Here is a 21,079-nt window from a genome sequence, read left to right as displayed (position 1 = left end):
TGTATGAAACTTTATTGTATCATAACAATATCATTTTTCCTAACTATACAAACCTGAGGTCCTTTACATATAGTCCCACCTCATGCCACCCCCCACGATCGGACAAGCAGTTAACTACCGTTCTCCCCTTGTTCGAAGCTTACGACCGTCCCAGCTGCCGCTAGTTACCTTCCTATTGTTAAAGGACCTCAGGTTTGTATAGTTAGGAAAAATGCAATTTTCGACAAATTGTCATATTGTGGACCCATCGATATATATTTTCCTTACTTTGCAAAATAATTATCTTTAATACGTTGAATAAGTCTACTCAATTTAATACGTTGAATAAGTCTACTCAATTCTAATGTAATTTATTTCAAGTATAGCACCTCTGAAAGGAAATGTTATTTATTGTTAAGTAAATAATCAGGCCCCTGCATATAACAATATTTCCATAACGAGCAATGAATTAAGAAACTATGCCAATTTTTTGTTGGCTGACAGTACATATGTATAAAAAAGGTACTGTACTAATAATACTCAAGAATGAGTACATACCTCCAAGCTTCTTACAAACAGGTTGAAAAAGCAGTTTACCAAATAATTTCTTGAATCAATAAGTACCTTTTTTTGGTCTACTGCCTTTTAAACCTGGTTGTGAGAGGCTTGGAGGTACTAATTTTTTAGTATGAGAAGTACATACAGTGGTCCCCCCATATTGGGGGGGGATGCGTACCAGACCCCCCCATGAATAGTTAGAACCCGCAAATGTTTGGAACCCCTATAAAAATGCTAAAAATTGCCCATTTTGTTAGTTAAAACTCAAGAAAAACCCGCTAACAATTTTTTACTTGGTTTTTTTAATAGTTTTATCACAAAAAGTGCATTTTATGATTAAATTGATAAAAAAACCCAGGAATTTGTGGATATTTCTCATAGAAAAATACCGCGAATGTGCGAATTTTCCGCGAATAATGCGGGGAAACGTTCCCGAGAGAAATATGTGAATGTGTGAATTCGCGAATCCGGAGAACGTGAATACAGGGGTTCCACTGTATACCTTTTTATACATACTTATTAGATATCCATCATTGGCTCTGTAGGGTTTTTGCACAGTAACCCTACCAACTTCTTCTGCTGGAGGGAGCATCTTCCAGAAAGACCTCAGCTGTCTTCATGATGAGGATCTCTTACCTGAGTGACATTCCTAAGGCAGCATTAATAGCAGATAGATTGAATTCTCTGGTTTAAAACAAACACTTGTTTCGTACAAAATATTTTGTTACTAAGTAGCCTTTAAGGATTGGCTAATTTCTACTTTGCCCACCTTTTTCAAATGCAGGAACCAGCTAGTATATAATGGAGAGGTAATGTTCATTTAAAAAATATAAATATTCAAAGTATTTCTTAAATACTTACCTCTCCATTATGTAAATTACCCTCCTTACCTCCCCACATTCAAAGTGGACAGAAGTGGACTGACAGGCTATGAGTGTTTGTATCTATTAGTCTCCTGGTGGGGGAAGTATAGATGGATAGAGGACAGATATTCATAGAAAGCCTAGTATTCTCATTTTTTGTTTCAATCTGTTGTAAAAATACATCTTGAAATTAAGTCTTTATAATTTTTAGAAATGTCAGTTTTGCATTTGGCTAAGTACTGGTTGTACAGTTGATGTAGTTCACATTAATTGTCATGCCCTGTGAAAAGAATTAACACTCCATCATTAACTTTGTCTATGAATCATCATTCTGATAGAAATACAGGTCATAAACATTGGAAAACTGTCAAACTTTTTCTGTACTGTACACATAATTTTAAGGTTGATTTGGGTGACATGACTGATTGATTAATGACTAGAATATGAGACTATAATTAATACCTTCACATGTGTATCTTAGTATGGACTAAAGTGTGCTCAGATCTTATTACAAACCTGTATTTAATTATTTCAGGAGATTTGCTAGATCAAGCCCAGCAAAAATGGGGGATGAAGAATACCGGATTCTTTTGTGCCATGGATCCAACAAATATGAGCTTACAGTTTGTGGACCTATGACTCTTACAGATCTGAGTCAAAAGGTTAGATTTTGCCATAGTAAAATTAGGTTTTGTAGAAGTAACTTACTCAATAATTACATAGCTATAAGTTCCACCTATATAGTAATCTTGAATTAAAATCAAACTAGTATTGTGCAGGTGACCAGTTCTGCCCACCAGTGGAAGAATAGGAACAACTCTGAGCAGAAAACTAGTTTGTTCCTGCTGTCGTAAGGTAAACACCTGTGATGGCAGTAGCTTGTTCTTTATTTTCCGGTTATTTAACTGGATTTCAGTGGTGTGCATTCCCATGGAATGCATATTTAGTAACCTTCAATGGAATCTCAGGATAAGTTTTCACTTGTTTTGTTATCATTGGAGTTGATTCATCAACTAGTCTTTTGTTTAATCTTACAAGCCAACAATAATAGTTCGCCCCATAGGTACCGTATATACTCGAGTAACGTGCGATCTCGCATATCATGCGACCCCCAAATTTTCACCATTGAACAGTGGTTTTGTCATGTATCTCATGTATCATGCGAGTTCCTTTTCCGAGAGCGTCAGTTCATAAGGTTGGTGGTTTAGCGTGCTAATGGCCGAGTCATTCAGATGTGTGCTGCTGCTTGTCAAGTTACGGTAATTTTCTTACTAATCTCGAGAATTGAATAGAAAATCTCAAGATTAATAAAGAATCCCAAAATAATAAAATAATTGTAAAAACAACACGCCTTGGAGTACACACACATTCCAATGTTTCGGTTTTTGGAATTTTTCAGATTTCGGAAATGTGAGCGTCAGATGCATAATCAAACAAACATCACTACTGCAGCAAAAAAAAAAAAAAGTTCCCTTTATGTTTTTCATTATTGTTATTTATTAATTACATTTTATTTAAATAAATATTAATATAATACTATTAAATGAATGTGAGATAATTAAGATCACCTATAATAAAATAGTGGGACAATTGATACCATATGTTCACTAAAGGGATTTTGACGAAGGAAAAATCTATTTCTGGGCAACAACCTGTGTCGGCCTGTGAAATGGTTCCTTTGATACTATTTCTGAGGATAAATGGCTCGCTCACTTCTTATAGAAGTGTCGGTATAGTAAGGAGCGAGTGGAATCACTACCAGAGGTCCCTTGCCATTTAGCTTCTTCCTTCGACAAAACCCCGAACTACGGAGGAGCCGTGCTACAGCTCCCGGTCTACTACTACCGTGAGCGCCTCCAACGCCTGAGACGTCATTCCTGAAGATAGCCTCCAAGCTTGGGGTAAGCTGGGTGAGGATAATCTAACTACAGGGTGGGGTTTCACAGGGCGACACAGGTCGTTGCCCAGAAATAGATTTTTCCTTCGTCAAAATCCCTTTTCTGGGCTTGACCTGTGTCGGCCTGTGAAATAGTACCAGAGAATGCTAAACACCAAGCTTGAGGAACAGTACAGATAGATTAAGAAGGTAAAGTTAAACACTTGTAAGGTTAATAGTATAATAATCAACTAAAATTACAGTCTTACCCTAAGGGAAGTATAAGCCCTAAAACACGGGTTATTACTTAAAATTAGTTAGCCTAACAACAAACAATAACAAAACAGGTTAGGCAAAGACAGAATATAAGTTGATATATATACAAAAGAATGGAACTGAATCCAATTAGAATGATGAACAAAAGCAAACTCAAGGTAACCCAATACATGGAGGCGACTAAACTAAGTAAGGGTGCAATGGGGCAGGTAGAAGGGAAGGCTACAAGAAGTTATAGTAAAAATTAAGAATCAGGAGAAACTGTGTTTCCAGCTGCCACTGCTGGAAATTTGAGGGCTTCTAAGGGTTTTAGGTAGTGCCGTTTGAAAACTGTCGGAGATTTCCAGCCTGTATACTTCTTAAGATCGTCAAAATTCATGTGTTGGAAATGGAAATAATTAATAGATGTGGCCACCGCCCTAACATCGTGGGCCCGAGGAAAGGACTCTGGATTGGCCTGTTTAATGAAGTATAAAATTTGTTGCCTGATCCCTTTTAGGGATAATGTACCACCTTCCTTCCTAATGAACAATGGGCCTGAAGATTTCAGAGTTGTTCTGCTTAGGTAGGCTCTTAATGAGTTGACAGGACAAAGGGAAATGTCTTGAGGTAGTGGTAGGATTTTCCACGAGGACCATCTGTCCTGTGGGTCTTCATTTTTGGCTAGAAAATGGCGATCTGGGGATAAGAGGACTTCCCCTGAGGGAGGAACTCAATGTGGCCTGGTTCTCTTGATAAAGCTGACAGTTCTGATATTCTTGCTCCGAGGCTAAACTTAATATAATAGGGTTTTCCTCAGGAGGGATATATAATTGCAAGAGTCATTGTTAATGTCCGAGGCCAGTTTGAGGACATCATTTAGGGAACCAAGAGACTGATTTAGGTCTCGTTGATGGTCTTAATCTAGCACAAGCTTTTGGTATGGACGTAAAGTACAATCCGTAAGGTCTATGCTAAAACCAAAATTGTGGAAGATCTTTTTAAGAGCTGATTTGGTCGTAGTGATAGTGCTTGCTGCTAAGCCTTTCTCAAACAATGATCTGAAGAAAGTTATGGCTAGGTTCGTTGTCATGACTTGAGAATTTGACAACTTAAGGAACTCTGCTAGTTTCTTGACAGATGAATCATATTGCTGGAGAGTAGATTCTCTTTTATCTGATTCCAAGAATGAGATATTCTGGGGATCAATTTCTGCATTCCTCATGGCTGCGAATTTCAGAAAATCCATAAAGTTAGGGTTTTCTGAATTCTTGAGGAAGCGGACACAGTCTGAAGGGATTTTGTCACTAACTGGGTTAGTTTGGGGTTGGGAATCCGTAGTGGTCGGAGTCTCAACTCTAGGAGTAGAGGGAACCAATTGCTCTTGGGCCAGTTGGGAGCTACTAGAGCTACTTGGCCTTTGAATGTCCTGAGTTTGTCTAAAACTTTCATGAGAAGGTTCACCGGAGGGAAGAGGTAAATATTCTTCCATTCGTTCCAATCGAGGATCATTGCATCCGTAGCGTATGCCTTAGAGGATCGATTGTTGGGTGCCACGTAACAAGGGAGTTTGTGGTTTGACTCCGTGGCGAAGAGGTCTACTTGGAGTCCGGGGACTTGTAGACTGATCCAATTGAATGAACTCCTGTCCAGTGTCCACTCCGATTCCAACGGAGCGGAGCGCGATAGAGCGTCTGCTACTACGTTCTTGACTCCTGCCAGGTGAGTGGCTGACAAGTGCCATTTGTTTTTGTTTGCCAGAGAAAAGAGGCTATCATGACATGGTTCAAGTGGCTTGACTTGGATCCGCCCCCTGTTGATGCAGTGTACTACTACTGCACTGTCCAGAACTAATTTGAAATGTGAGTTCTTGGGCGGACGAAGCCGTTTCAGTGTGAGGAATACTGCCATGGCCTCCAGTACATTGATATGTAGCTGGCGGAATGTTAACGACCAAGTTCCTTGAACTTTTTCGTACTGGGAGTATCCTCCCACCCTGTTAGTGAGGCGTCTGTGTGGATCACTAATGATGGAGGGGGAAACTGTAGAGGAATTGCTTTTGAAAGATTCTTTGTCTCCGTCCAGGGACGGAGACGTTTCCGTAAGATCGCTGGGATAGAGGCTAGTTTGTCCTGTGATCTGCAATTCGCTCTTGAGCGCCATACTCTGTTTATATCTTTGAGTTTGGCTCTGAGCAGAACGTCTGTGACTGATGCAAACTGGAGTGAGCCCAGGATCCTCTCCTGGCACCTCCTGGATGTTTGTTGTCGTTTGAGAAATTGTTTTGTAGCTCTTGCAATTTCTTTCCTTTTCAACGACGGAATTGATAGAGTGTGCGATTGTAAGTCCACTGAAGGCCCTAACCACTGGAAATCGAGAAAAAATTCCGGGGGGTTTTTGGGGGTTAGGCTGGACTTGGTTTTGTTTATTTGAAAACCTAAATGTTCTAGGAATTTGATCACTCTGACCATTGCTTCTTTGCATTCCTTTGGGGTTCTTTGCCCAAATAAGCCAATCGTCCAGACTTAAGCCACTAACATTATTCCCTGTTTCCTTAGCTCTTGCACTACTGCTTCCGCCATTTGGTGAAGATCCTGGGGGCTATGTTGAGCCCGAATGGCATTACCTTGAAGGAGTAGGATCTGTTGCCTAGTTTGAAGCCTAGGAATGATCGGAAGTGTCTGGCTATGGAACATGATAGTAGGCATCTGTAAGATCTATAGAGGTTGTGACGGCCCCACGGGGAAGTAAGGTCTGTACCTGCGAAACGGTCAGCATCCTGAACTTGTCGCAATGAATGAATAAGTTCAGATGGGACAAGTCTAAGATGATTCTTCGGTTTACCGAGTCTTTCTTTGGCACGCTGAACAAGCGCCCTTGAAATTTTAAATTGTTGACTCTTGAGACTACTCCTTTGAGAAGGAGGTCTTCGGTATACTCTACCAATTCCGTTGTTGGTGCTTGATAGAATCTGTTGGTTGGAGGAGGGCCCTCTAGCCAACTCCAACCTAGTCCTTTTGTTACTATACTTTTGAGCCCAAGGGCTGAACCCCCACCGCTGGCGGAAGAGGTTACAGCCTCCCTCCTACCATTGGGGACTCTCACTGCTGGTTTGCCGAGGGGCGGCCACCTCTTGCTCCTCGGAAACCTCTTCCTCTGTTAGCAGCCCTGCCGAATCCTCTGAATCGAGAGGCACCTCTTGCTCTGCTGCCTCTCGCAAACCTATTGAAAGCCTGAAAGTTCTGGCTTTCATAGTTGGAATTGTAGGCTGGCGAGACAGCAAAGAAGTAGAGGGTGGGTTGAGATTGCTGGACTGAGGGGTCAGACAGGTATTGTTGTTGACCTCCCTTCGACGATGGTTGCCCTTGTGGTGCTGGGACTGCCTGAATCAACGTTTGCTGAGAAGGCTGGAGGGAGAGAACTTCCTTGGTTTCTTCTTGTTCCTTGGGTTAGGACCAGAAGATTCCTGCCTCCGCTTTGCTACCAGTCCCCACCTGACTTTGAGGCACTGGTTAACCTTAGAAGCTTCATGAAGGACTTCTGCTACTACTGGTGCTGGAAAGAGGTCCCGCCGTTCCCCAATTGAGGAGCAATCAGTTTATTAGGTTCATGGCGGATAGTAGCTTCCGCCAGAACGTGCTTCCTACATTTCTCCTGGCTATGAGGAAGTCGTAAAGGTCACACTGCATGGTGTGCAGCAGACCTTTAGCTAAAACTTTAAATAACGGCTCTTGTTGGTATACAAGAGCCGTCATCTCCGCCATAGTCATGGAGGAAAGGGATTTCGCGAGCCTAGTCCGGGCGTCGTACTCCATCTGGATGAGGGAGTCCGACAACCTGGGGAGTCTCTCACTAAAGAGAGAGGTGGCACAGTCCGCCTTTAGTTTTCCTACTGAGAAAGTAGGAACTGCCCCCTCGAAGTACGTCTCGGAGCCTGGGACTAAGAGAGAGGTGGGTTCTGTCTCTCATAGTTGAGGCAGGGGCTCGTCTTTCAGGGCGGCCTGAAAGGTTGCTTCCACTACCTTAAGGGTCAGTGGTAGCGGAGCCCTTCCACCAGGAGTAAAAATGGTGAAAGGACTCCTAAAGGCTGTGATGCGGGTGTTTTTCACACCTCCATTCCTCCAGACTTCTCATTAGAGTCTGCTGTGCCTGTTCCCTCGGAGGATCACTGTTTCCTTGGGAACCTTGTCCTCTCTCATCATCGCTGCTTCCGTTAGTCGGACGTAGCCAATGAATGGTGGTTGAAGGTCTCTGGGGTGAACTCGAAGTCCTCACGCCTTCGAGTTCCTATGCCTTCGATTGTCAACATTCCGTTGACAAACGGGGCATATGAAGCGATCCTCCAAGGGTTGGCCGCCTTGAATTCCGGCAGTTTGCTGGAATCTGGCATCGGAAGAGGAGAAGGTGGCACAGATAGAGGGGAACCTGCCGCGATCGAGGTTTGAATCCTGGCGATGGCATTCTCCTGAGGCGGCCAGCCGCCATTCCAACCAGCGATTGGATCGACTGGCCGGAAGACGTAACCAGAACTGGAGAGCTGGGAGAGCACCGAGCCGACCTTGTTGTCAACCAAGGCCCCTACGATCACTCCACCTGCTCCAGAATATTAGCCGAAAAGGATTCGGGATCAAAAGAGGGACTTGAGCCCGATCCTTACATGATCTATGTTTGGGGGACCTCGACGCAGAGGAAGAGGCCTCCCTTGACCTAACTGATCCGGGGTGGTGAGCCGGAGTTACAGTGTCTGTCAGGATGACTGATTTCTTGGGGAGAGACTTTTTAAGTTTCTCCTCGGTCATCTTAGCCTTGGGGATCACTGAAGTAGCCTTAGGACGGACAGACCGCTGCTCTTCAGTGAAGCCCCGGAAAGAAGTGGAAGTAGAAGGATCAGTAGAAGGTGATGGAGAAAGGGAATTCAGGAAAGGGCCCTGAGAACCCACAGAAGCTGCCCCTACTACACCCTTACCTGTACCCATGGAGTCAATAGCCATGGGTTCGACGTCGAGGTTCATTGCCGCAACGTTCTTCTGCAACGTCCTCTGGGAAATCCCCCTCCTGAAGGGAGATCATGACTTGAAGGTCGCCAGCAAAGGGGCGGCCGCTATCGGGTCCACCACTGATCCTTTCTGGCTCCTGGGAATACTAGGTCCGCCATATCCTGGGTAAGAATGTAGGGGCGGCCCTTCGAATTCCGGCCAAAACCCCCTACCCAAGCTTTGAGAGTCGACAAAGCTTTCTTCTTTTCTTCATCAGAACCCTGTAAAAAAGGGTCTAGAGTTAGGGAGAGGATAGGGAAGGAATGTCTGTTGTGTTGAGATTATATGAATGTGTCTCATATGTGAGTGGTATAATATAATAACAAGTATTCCAGGTGATGAATGAATGAAAAAAGTGCTAAGAAACTTACTACTAGTGAGGCATCTCCTACTAGCAATTAGCAGGTTTGGCAAGCTTCATGATGCCAAACGATAAAATCCTCCACTTTCACTGCACATCCTGCATGAGAACGGCATACTATATGGCCGCACGGGTCTTGGAGGATGGCATTGCACCCAATCTCCTGGCACAACATCTGTAAGTCAAAGGATACATGAGTACCAATGACAACCTCCCGGGTGGTCCCATAATAATGCCAAAATATCCGTGGGTGCCGGAGTTCTAGGACCGACGTGGATAGAGATCTACGTATGAATATTACGTAGAAAAGTTACGAGGGGGGAAGAAAGTCTCCGCCTCCGCCTAAGCTCACTTGTATATGATTAAAAATAGACTCCGTAGGGCCCGGAGTTAATTAATATTGAGTGAGCAATGCCAAACTTCTAACGAAGCAAGGGATAGTACGAGAGGCGGAAATAAAAAAGCCCCCCGGAGTAACGCAAAAGATTCTAAACATTAAATAAAACAAAATAAAAACCCATTATATCAGTAAGTGCTCGTGTGAACTATCTTAAGTGGATAGGAAACCCAGTGGTTCCCTCCCCCCCTCTCTATGTTCGGTAGCGGCGGATAGACACCTGCCGGACTGAACTGAGGGGGAAAGGGTAGGGAAGAACGTGGGGTAGGAGGGGACCCTCCCCCTGAGCGCCAGTTAAGGACGGAGAAGAAGGGGGGAGGATGGGTCCCGAGCCCCCGAGGCACATGACGAGTGAGAATACCAGTAGGGGAGGGGAGATCCCCACCAGTCCCGTGAGTCACCCCCTCTCATGCAGACTCGGACGCTAGCTGTGAGAAACGAGTCATCACCCATCGACGTGGATGGCAATGTATGGAGGGGGGGAATGGGGGACGGGGGGACGGGAGGGGGACCCCGTAACCGGGTGGCTCACCGATCAACCGGTGGTCTTCCCAGCCAGGTGAAAGACACGAGGTGGGGAAGAACCGTCGGAACAACATCAATATCACTGATATATATAGGATTACTTATAATAATCAATCAAATAAAATTAAAGCGATATCTTAAAGCTAGGCTAACACGGGGAACACGAAGCTAAGCAAACAGAAAATTAAGCTAATCGCCGATCCGAAGAAAGGGGTATGTTAGCTTAATCTAACCTCTAGTTCAAGAAAACGGGGGGCAGGCTAATCACCAATCGACAATTGGGGTATGAAAGCCTAACTTAACGGTAAAATAAATGATAACAGGGAAGCTAATCGCCATACAGAAGCATGGTGTATGTTAGCCAACCTAGTACCTATAATATTATTAATGGAAATCAGGAACTAGAGAAGGAAAGAGAGAACATCAGAATAATTAAGATGATATGACTCTCAAAATCGTGACTGATAAAACTCCTAACAATGTAAGGCGTAGCTAGACTAAGGTCTGAAACGTGCGGTCGGAGCGTGCCCCGTGGAGGCCTAACTAAAAAACTAACTGCATAAAAGATATAGAGACTATGTATAAGTAACCATTTTGTTCATGAAACTTACCTGACAGATATATATATAGCTGTATTTTCTGAAGTCCGACAGAATTTAAAAATTCGCGGCACACGCAGTGGGCGGCCAGGTGGTAGTACCCATTCCCGCCGTGGGAGGCGGATATCAGGAACTATTCCCATTTTCTATTCATATTTTTTCTGTCGCCGGTCGGTAAACAACTGTTTACAGACCATCCGCCTATTGGAGGTTTGTTTAAAACTTCATTAGCCGCTTAAGTATCCTAATTATTCTTTCGATTATTAACTTGGATTTGTGGCTAGGCATACGCTATCGTAAATTTTTTCATTGCATTTGATGTCTGAAGCTAGTTAGCCTAGTTTCAGACTTTGTTGTCTGCATGGTAAGGTGAGGCTACCGGAACTTTCGGTAGACACTCGCTTAGTATATGACGTTTACTTGTTTTCTTTGCATAAGTACAATGTAATTAGTGTAATGTGTGACTGATTACGGAAGAAGGAGGATTCATGTACGCATTTTAGAGCGTGTTAGAATCAGGAGTTTTCCTCCACATTATCTTGATAAAACTATAGAAAGGTAAACAGAAGTTAGAAATAATGAACCTTCTAACCTCCTGTATATTTTATTTTGCCTAACCCTGTGGTATGGCTTACGGGCCTAGAAGAAGGCTAGAGGATTACATCAAGTAATCTTAGGCTAAAGTGCTCGCTCTCCAATCAGTGTTGTGAAGTGTAGTGCCCCTTGTGTTGTGGAGGGGGCGTCAGATCGGCCCCATAATGCCTCTAGGCCTGGACCTCTGTCGGACTCCCAGGACTCTGGGAGAGGGCATGTCGAAAGCCGCAAGAGGGTTACGGGGGCTCCCCACCGATCTGGCTTCCCTTCGGCAGAACCTGTTGACGCTTCCCAGGCTGCTAAAGATCGTGCACGTGCACGAATCTTGAAGGATTGCTTCTCGTCCTCCGAGGCGTCCTCCCCGCGCAAGGGTTGGAGCTCTCGGAAGGACTCGCGCCCTCTAAGAAGCTTTAGAGAAAGGACGCTTCACGTCCTCTCTCTCGTTAGGAGGGAACGTCAGATCGGCCCATAAACGCCTCTAGCCTAGACCTCTGTCGGACTCCCAGGAAACCAGGGAGAGGGCATGTCAAAAGCCGAAGGAATGTTACGGGTTTTTCATGCTGATCTGGCTTCCTTTCGGCAGGTCCTGTTGTCGCTTCCCAGGCTGCCGAAGATCGAGCACGTGCACGAATCTTGAAGGATTGCTTCTCGTCCTCCGAGGCGTCCTCCCCACAGGGGTTGGAGCTCTCGGAAGGACTCGCGCCCCCTAAAGAAGCTTTAGAGAAGAGGACGCTTCACGTCCTCTCTCTCTCGTCACGAGAGGATGAAAGAGTCCTGTGCCCTGTCAGGGCTCTCGAGTCATATTTACATAAACGATGGAAGTAAGGTGCCCGACGTCCTATAGTGGAGACATTCTCCAGGACGCTCGGCAAGCACCTTGCGAGGGTGTCTTTTGGACGCTCGGCGTTCCTTTGCTGAGTGCGTTTCTGGAGATGGTCTTTTGCATTACTAAGACGCAAGTTGTCGCACAGGCGGCCACTGTCTTTGTAAGAAGGTATGAAGGTCTTTAAGGCCCGTCTTGAAGACGAAAGCCATACGTCTTCCTTTAGTGTTCACACACTTCAGGAGCAGCGTCGCGGCTCCATGGAGACTCGCATGAGGACGTCCCTTGAAAATATTCAACGTCATATACAAAACGCGGTTCGTCGTAACATTGAGATGTTGGAAAGGTCGCTCGCCAGGACGCCTCTTGGGGGGCCTTGCATGCATCAGGGCGCTCAACGAGTTCCTCTCTGAAACGTCGTTCAGAAGACTTGGTGTTCTCTGCTCAGACACGCTCGTAGCTAAGCAGGACGTTTTTTTTGAGGACGCTCAGCAGGACGCTAAGCAGGACGCTTTTGAGGACGCTCGGCAAGACGCTTTTGAGGACGCTCAGCAGGACGCTTTTGAGGACGCTCAGCAGGACGCTTATGAGGACGCTTTTGTGGACATTCGCCAGGACGCTTCGGTGGAAGCTCGGCAGGACGCTTTGCGAGAGTAAAGGCGTCTTATTTGCTGTTCACGACGCTTTCTTTAGGACGCTTGACGCTTTATAAACGCTCGTCAAGACGAGGTTTTTTCAGGACTCTCCACAGGACATTCCTTTACAAAAAAGGATTCGGAGTTAGCGGAGAGACATACCCAAATTTTTTCTTCGATCCCTCTTTCCTCTTCATCGATTTCTCTGAGAATCGGGAAGATTATATACTCGGATTCCTGGGTGACTTTCGGTCATGTTAAAGGGTTTCCCCTATTAGCAAAGTGCTAATAGTTTTGTCAAGTAAGGACGTTTTCCCCATTGTCAAGATATTAAACGTTTTGTCATTTAAGTGGGGGACCCCTCATAAATGGGGTAGTTCTCATTGACATGGATTTTAACGTTTTTATCGTTTAAGCGGATAAACTCGTTAACAAATTTCGGAAGAACTCTTATTCATTCAGAGGCTCATCCGGGGAGTAAGAAAAAGACTTGTAGACTAGATCCAGGAAGTCTTATGTCCAATATCATAAGAACATTGAACGGTCCTTTTCGATCCTCGGTTCTCTCTTGATGATCTCTATTCGAATATTACTCCCTTTTCTTGGAAAAGAGTCTTGGTAAAGAGTCAAGGAGTTCTTTTAAAAAGCCTCATTCATTAGAGCGTGGACAGTCGTTTTCCTTTCTTTCTCTCTTCCTCGTCGAGGAAAGATGTAGTAGAGATTCGATGTTCAAATTACTACAATACTTACGTAGTTTATCTTTGCGTCATTTTGCTAACGCATGGGGCAAGTCATATACGCATATCGTATTTACCTCTGCGGATAGAAGCCGAAAGAACTGTTGTTCTAATGTATTTATTTGACACTCCCTTCAACCTTCCAAGAGTTTTCGGAGTAAGAACAACTCTTCAGGTATTGTTACGACAACACCGACTCAGCTTCTGTTTTTAGCGAATTCTGTTTCGTTTAAATAGGCCTGCTTGAGAGTTTCCTTTTGCTCGATAATATCATACCTATTCCTTCGGAAAGGGAGTAGCTGGCAACTCAGGCAGTTAGTATTCTGTTCACCATTGAAGCTTTCCTTCGAGGAAGACTTCTCCTTCACTCTCTTTGATAGAGATCGAAGGTGGTCGATCTCCAATCCTTATTTTGTTTTTCTTGAAAAGGTCCTTCGGGTAATGTATGGTGCTCAGGAAGAGACCACATTTACCCTTTTCGAAGAATGCACTGGCTCTTTTCCTAAGGGAAATATTAAGGAGGCTCATTCATCTTGCCAGAAGAGTGATTTGAGCCTCCTGCGAGTGAACGCTCATGAAGTTAGAGCTGTTTCAACCTCGCTAGCATTCCAAAAGGATTTGGTAATCAAGGACATTCTAGATTCCACCTTTTGGAGGAGTAACTCAGTATTCGTCTCCTCTCCTAATGGCGCTCCGTATACGTTATGTAACGTTCGCTTTACTTCGAAAAAGCAAGCTGATAAGTTTGACGTCCGGCAAGCTGCTTTGCACAGTCAAACAACTTATGTCTCTGGTTCGGCATAAGAAGGGCAATTTAGACGTGAAGAAGTTTTTGGAGAAAGAATTTAGGATGGAGATCGTTGTTCAGAATCCTATAAATATACTACGTATATTAACCTCGCGACATGATTCTACTAAGCAGTTGAATTGTCCGAGGGGTAGGCGCATATCCTAGTTATTTTACAGATTGCGACTTAGACGAGAAGTATTCGAATTGAACTGCAACTCTGGGTTGCCTGCAACCTCCCAGGAGTTTGTTTCAATTTTATATACTTATGGTTTTGTCACGACAACACCATTTCAACTTTTATATTTACCGAAATTCGTTTCGCCTAAATATAATTGCTCGAGCATATCTTTTATGCTCGGTGGTTCTAGCCGAACGCATTCCTTTGTGGAATATGGATTACCTGGCAACTCAGGATGACGAGTCAGCGGGAGCTCAAGCTCAGCTACTGCGTATTGAACTGCCTGATAGCAGCTCAGTATCAGCTGGGCCTCCGAGATGCACGTTTGGTTATGTCTCTCTCTCTCTCCTACTTTGATTGACTACCGAACCGTATCTCTGCCCAACAATCATGGACTTAGGTCTCTGATTAACGCGGTTACTCGCAATTATGAAGGACCATCTACTGCTGTGACGATAGATTCCATCGCCTTCGATATTGCGAGAATTTTCAACAGAGATATCTCTTAGACTCTTTCATCTTTCTGTTTAACGCACGGTAACAGAAGTCTGTACAAGTCTCCCGCTGCATCACACTGCGATAATGCGAATGATTTTGCAGACATCTGGGTTTGTCTTTAAAATATCTCATATTCGTAGGTGTACAATTGTTCATTGTTCAACCCGAATTAACAGATATGTCAAAAGACATCGCCTACTCTCCGACCTGACAGCTCTACTTCCAAATGTTCAGCCCATGAGAAGCAGTTCTTCAGGCAGCTTTCCCCTGTGTTTTCATTACTGAAGAGCGCCCCGCTTTCATTGCAACTACGACTTCTCACCGGACAGCAATGAAATAGCGGTTAGCGTTTTCAGTCATTTGTAGGCACAGGTTCAGAATCTTGAGAATCCTTCTCTCGATTGTCTGTGAAGACGTAGGTTGCATTCAATATCTACCTTCGTCTTCAACGGTACAGAGCGATAAGATCTTCAAGAGTAATGGCAGCCTCTTGGCCAAGGCAAAGCAGTGCTGCCTATTTTCAGTGTTCAATCGGAGGAGGCCGTTTCTGGAGATAGTGAAGGGAAATGACTGTTCCTCCACCTCGACCTCTGTGAAGTTCCTTATGGTTCTATCTTTCCGTCTGAAGTATGAGATAAGCTAGAAGTCCTAACTCTTGTAGAATATGCAAATATGTTGTTGACGGCCTCTAGGCTCAGAGATTCGGTTCTGTCAAACAACAAAGCTTCACGATCTTTGAGGTCTGTGGAGATCTTAAAATTCTCTGGATCAAAGGTTCCGGCATGGAACTTAGACGTAGTCTGAGTTTCTGATGCCAAAAGCAATTCGAACCTATCCTTTCTGCGAACTTAATACACGTGACCAGAAAGGCTAATATTCTAACCGCTCTAGCCACGACAAAGAGGGTTAGTGAGATTTTAGCCATCATCAGAGGTTTTGGCTTTAAAGGACATAATGCGGTCTGTCCTCTAAGCATTCCGTTCTTGATAAGAACGAAAACCTGTCTAACCCTTGACCCGAATGCTTGGAGACCAAGGGTATGGCACAAATTATTGGGCAAGGGCATTAGAGAGTCCTGTGCCCTGTAGGGTCTCTCAAGTTTTATCTTGATAAAACTATAGAAAGTCAAGGTCAATGGACAATCTGCGGTGTTCCGTAAAAAGACCAGACTGGTTCATGTCCAAAAACACCCTGGCATTATAGCCAAGGAGTTCTTTTAAGAGGTCTCATTCATTGTGTTTGCATAAAGATTTGAGATTTTTTCTTAATATGAATGCTCAAGAGGTGAGGGCGCGGCCTCGGAAGCATTTCAACAGAGCATGACACTCAGTAACATCCTGAGTGCCACGCTTTAGCGAAGCAACTCTGTGTTCGCTTCACACTCCCGACAATCTGCGGTGTTCCGTAAAAAGACCAGACTGGTTCATGTCCAAGAACACCCTGGCATTATAGCCAAGGAGTTCTTTTAAGAGGTCTCATTCATTATGTTTGCATAAAGATTTGAGATTTTTTCTTAATTTGAATGCTCAAGAGGTGAGGGCGCGGCCTCGGAAGCATTTCAACAGAGCGTGACACTCAGTAACATCCTGAGTGCCACGCTTTAGCGAAGCAACTCTGTTCGCTTCACACTCCACTCCCGACAGGATGTGAAGACGACATTTCAGATCCGTAAGTCGCTAGGACCATACATATCCGTAGATATATTATTGGGGGCAGGAAGCAACACGAATCCTATCCTATAGAAAAGGGATAGGTGTGCTTTTAACTTTGAAGGGTTGGTCGCTTGAGGCGCGTTCCTTTTCTTTAGCCTAGAAGTTATGGAACTAACTTTGATAGGTTAGGTCAGGTGGTGGTTTTAGCTTCGTTGCCCTCAGAAGTATGGTCATATGGTCTAGTCACATTGTGGTCACGCCCCCGTTGATAGATCATTTAGAGCGCACCAGCATTACAGGTCTCTACCTCGCTGGCAACTCTAGTAACGCAGAAGCAGACTTTGGTGACAGTAATCACGAAGTCGGCTATGCTAACAGGTGAGGAACTAAGATGTATATCATCTACTTAATTTAAGTTTCCCAAAAAATCCTATTCTGTCTCTTCCCACCATCCGAAGGTGGGATTCAGCTATATATATATCTGTCAGGTAAGTTTCATGAACAAAATGTTATTGTTATAATACAATTAAGTTTGTTCATACTTACCTGGCAGATATATATAATTAAAGTGCCCACCCACCTCCCCTCAGGAGACAGTGGCACTGATAAAATATGCATAGAAAATGGGAATAGTTCCTGATATCCGTCTCCCACGGCGGGAATGGGTACTACCACCTGGCCGCCCACTGCGTGTGCCGCGAATTTTTAAATTCTGTCGGACTTCAGAAAATACAGCTATATATATATATCTGCCAGGTAAGTATGAACAAACTTAATTGTATTATAACAATAACATATCTAAAGTACTGAGAAAAAAGGGGGAAATCCCTAACGGTATGGAAGACCGAAAGAGAGAACCCGTACCGCCAAGCGGTCGAGGGGCATACCGGCCGATAAGGCTCCGAATATGTATAAAACACGAAGATCATCATAAAATGAGATCAGTAACCCCAAACAGTACTTAACTTAGAAGCAGAAGCTGAAGACATCTTGAAAATAAAAGATAATCCAAAAGATAATCCAAAATCGAGCGAAACACAGCACAGAAAAATTCTAACGTCTGGTTGTAACGCGTGCTATCGAAAGGAATGACGTCTCAGGCGTTGGAGGCGCTCACGGTAGTAGTAGACCGGGAGCTGTAGCACGGCTCCTCCGTAGTTCGGGGTTTTGTCGAAGGAAGAAGCTAAATGGCAAGGGACCTCTGGTAGTGATTCCACTCGCTCCTTACTATACCGACACTTCTATAAGAAGTGAGCGAGCCATTTATCTTGGCATTATATTGTTTCTTTTTTCTCTAGGATGAATAGCAATATTTATTCCTCAGAAATAGTATCAAAGGAACCATTTCACAGGGCGACACAGGTCAAGCCCAGAAATAGCTATTATTTAAAGAAAAACATTCCGTAAAACGCAAAAAATATATGTACACATAACAATCAAAATATAATAATGTTTTGCAGTTCAACTTGTGAATTTTAACAATAAGTATGACTATATAATATATTTCACCATATCGATCTTGACGGATCTTGAAGTTGAAGAGTCGTAAAATTTTGAGGATTGTCAAGGAAAAGGATTTGTACTTTGTGATTACGTATCGCTACAACACCACGTGGTATTTTCATACCACTATATTGATGACGCATCGCTACGACACTGGTATTTTTCATACTACTATGCATTAAAGTTAAAATGATCATATTACATTATTGTTTTCACGAAGAAATAATTATATAAAGAAAATTGAGTAATTTTTGCCGTCGGCAGTCAGAAAATCACGAACATGGTAACGTTCAAACCTAGTGCCATCCACGGCATATGTCTATAAATAGAACAGAAGCAGAGGGTAGTTATTGGATGACAGATCTCCATGGCTACCAACCAACCAATCAGGTGTTAGTTATACTACTCGGAGAATTTCTTACAATGAACGTTTACACACGCGAATCTAACGATGATGTGTGTCTTTTGCATACAATACGTAGTTTTAGTTTTAATTAGTGTAAGTATTTTACTGATTACATGAAGAATAGAATGATTCCTTCTCATTACTTTGAATGCAAAATGGTTTGAAGATTCTTCCGCAAAAAGAAAAGAAAAAAATTTCTTTAGAAGATGATACCTATTTACTAACGCGGTTGACATAGCTTCAAAACAAAATTCAGCTCTTTAATCTTGGTTCATCTCTCTATCTCTCGAGGAATGTCAAGATTTGTTCCCTGCTCTTTGTAAATTTAGTCCATGCGACTGACAGCAGCAAAATTCATATATTTTTTTTTTTTTCCAGATATGAATTACCCGTACTGCACATTTTTAACAAGCATGAACACACTGCAATATACTCTCTCTCTCTCTCTCTCTCTCTCTCTCTCTCTCTCTCAGAAAAGATACCGTAAATTCAATTTATCTGTATCTTTTCCTGATAGACAGACAGAGCAAATATTTAGGACTCCAAGGCTTGGCATATGTCAATTATTTTATTATCTTGGGTGGGATTTTTGGTTAATCTTGGGATTTTCCATGGTCAACTCTTGGGATTAGTAAAAAAAATGCGATTATTTGAGTAGCAGTAGCAGCAGCTGCAGCGCACACCCAAATGAATCGGGTAAGCCTAGCACGCCAAACAATAGTATTTACAAAATGAGCTGAGCTCTCTGGCTGGCTGTTTTGGCCCTCCCACGTGTTTGATCGCATATCTGCCAAATTTATAACAACAACAGAGATAAAACCATTTCTCCCAATACAGATATCAAACATTATCTTTTCCGTTACGCAGATTTCTAGATAAATTATGTAGGTTCACGATTGATAAAGTTTTTTTTATGCAATAACAAGAAACGGAGTCAGATTTTCTATCACCATGGCATCTCATTTTGGTGCTGTTGCGAATATTTCAACCAGTTCCACGTGCGTTTAAATCCATACTGACTGTACAGTCTGGAGGCAGTTCTCCCTTCTACACATATCTTGATTTCTTAATATCGTAGGTATAGAATAAATTGGTGAGCAAGGAAATATGAAATATAGCATAACAGAGTAAGTTTGACGAGTGAGAAAATAAACAATCTCTCTCTCTCTCTCTCTCTGACAAAATAATAGATAGGAAACAATGAATGAATATTGCTTGAATATGATATGGCAAAGTTTTGGCCTGACTGAAGTGTGGAGTGACTTTGACAACGACTTACAAGTTATTCCTGGTCATCTCACAGCCATGGATAGACATCAACTTCACAGCCGAGAAAGGGCAATCGTATACAAAATAATTAGGTATGGAAAATGCGAAATGCGGGCCTATGTCGTCCCATAAAAAAAGCTTTTGCTCGGACAGCTGAGGATTTAGGAGAGAGAGAGAGAGAGAGAGAGAGAGAGAGAGAGAGAGAGAGAGAGAGAGAGAGAGAGAGAGAGAGAGAGAGGCCGAATAGGAAGGAGATTAAAGTACCTGGGAATAAAACCCCTTATAATCTTATAATTATAGCCTCGGGGTTTGTCTCAAGGACAATCAAAGGTCTGTCAAACACGGGCAGTAGTTGTTGTTTTTGTAAAATTAGCATAAGGGCAGATCTTTAAAAGCCACGCCAGAGAGCTCGCCACGGTGACAAGACTATACCTTCCATATGAAGATGAAATGATCAAAGATCTGGAAGATGACGAATATGACTGCGTTGATGGCGAAGATTTCAGAGCAGTATTTGATGATACGGACACGGAGAGCGACTTTGGAGGATTTTAGTTTATTAATTTTATGCATTTTTTTTACTATAATAAATTTTCACTTAACTGCGTATCCTAAAATAAAAATAATAGTTCAAGTAACAAATGTTTCTTTTACCGAGTAAAACAAAAAGTAAAAATTCCTTCGGTATTGTGCCTTAATCAACTGATTTGGAAATTATAGATGGTTAGTCTAGAACAGTTAAACATGCTGTATAAACCAAAATAATGCAAATGGCGCACGATCGCTCTTTTGTATTTTAAAATACAATAGTAATATGAAAATGCATACAATATTATTGGATATAGTGAAGTACAAGTAAAGCATAACTTTTTAAAAGATCTACTGTTTTCCTCCGGTAGTAACTATCGCAGTCTGCCGATTTGGGAAAGCATAGACGGTACGCTAATTTTACACCGCGTGTATGATGCGACCCCTTTAAAATTAGCTTCAAAATTAGGTTTCAAAAGTCGCATAATATGCGAGTATATACGGTAATTCTTATTTGTTACTCCATTCCTTTAAGCTAAACATTGCATTACGTTTTGTTTACCATGCCTCATTACTTGTAAGCCTTTGGTTTAGGGTTTTGACTTAGTATTAACCCTTAGGAGCTGTGGTAATATATTGATATACAGCACCCCTTTTGGCAAAACTTTGAGGTTAGAAAAAAAAAATCGATGGAAGGAGGAAAATGTGCAAATGCACATGAAAGAAAATATCAGAGATAGTTCTCCCTACCTTTCACGAGAAGTTGAAAATGACTACTTACAACCTCTTGTGGGGCCACTATTACAAGACAGTTGTAAATTTTACCAACATGTTTTTTCTAATAAATAATTTTATTTTATTTTGTAAAATTATAATTACAGCTCACACAATATCATAACATAAGAAATAAAATTAGTAACAAATTCTTTGCATATTTGTTGAAAAATATTTACATAAATTAACCGAGAACGAAGGTTCAGTAACATTTTTTATTTGTACAATTTTTTTTTTTTTTTT

The 21,079-nt window shown here is 42.7% G+C and overlaps 1 protein-coding gene across 1 annotated transcript in view; it reads left to right on the top strand.

The window, feature by feature from the left end:
• Positions 1–1,935: 1,935 nt before the first annotated feature.
• The window catches only part of LOC135206261 (BAG family molecular chaperone regulator 1-like), a gene marked incomplete at its 5' end in the record, with an annotated part of 140,016 nt that continues 120,872 nt past the window's right edge, over positions 1,936–21,079 (top strand). The window contains 1 exon segment of the mRNA XM_064237672.1: positions 1,936–2,062. Within this exon segment, the coding sequence (XP_064093742.1) occupies positions 1,936–2,062 (127 nt within the window).

This window comes from Macrobrachium nipponense, chromosome 29, assembly GCF_015104395.2.
Source record: "Macrobrachium nipponense isolate FS-2020 chromosome 29, ASM1510439v2, whole genome shotgun sequence".
NCBI lineage: Eukaryota > Metazoa > Arthropoda > Malacostraca > Decapoda > Palaemonidae > Macrobrachium > Macrobrachium nipponense.
This window is presented reverse-complemented; position numbering and strand designations above follow the sequence as displayed.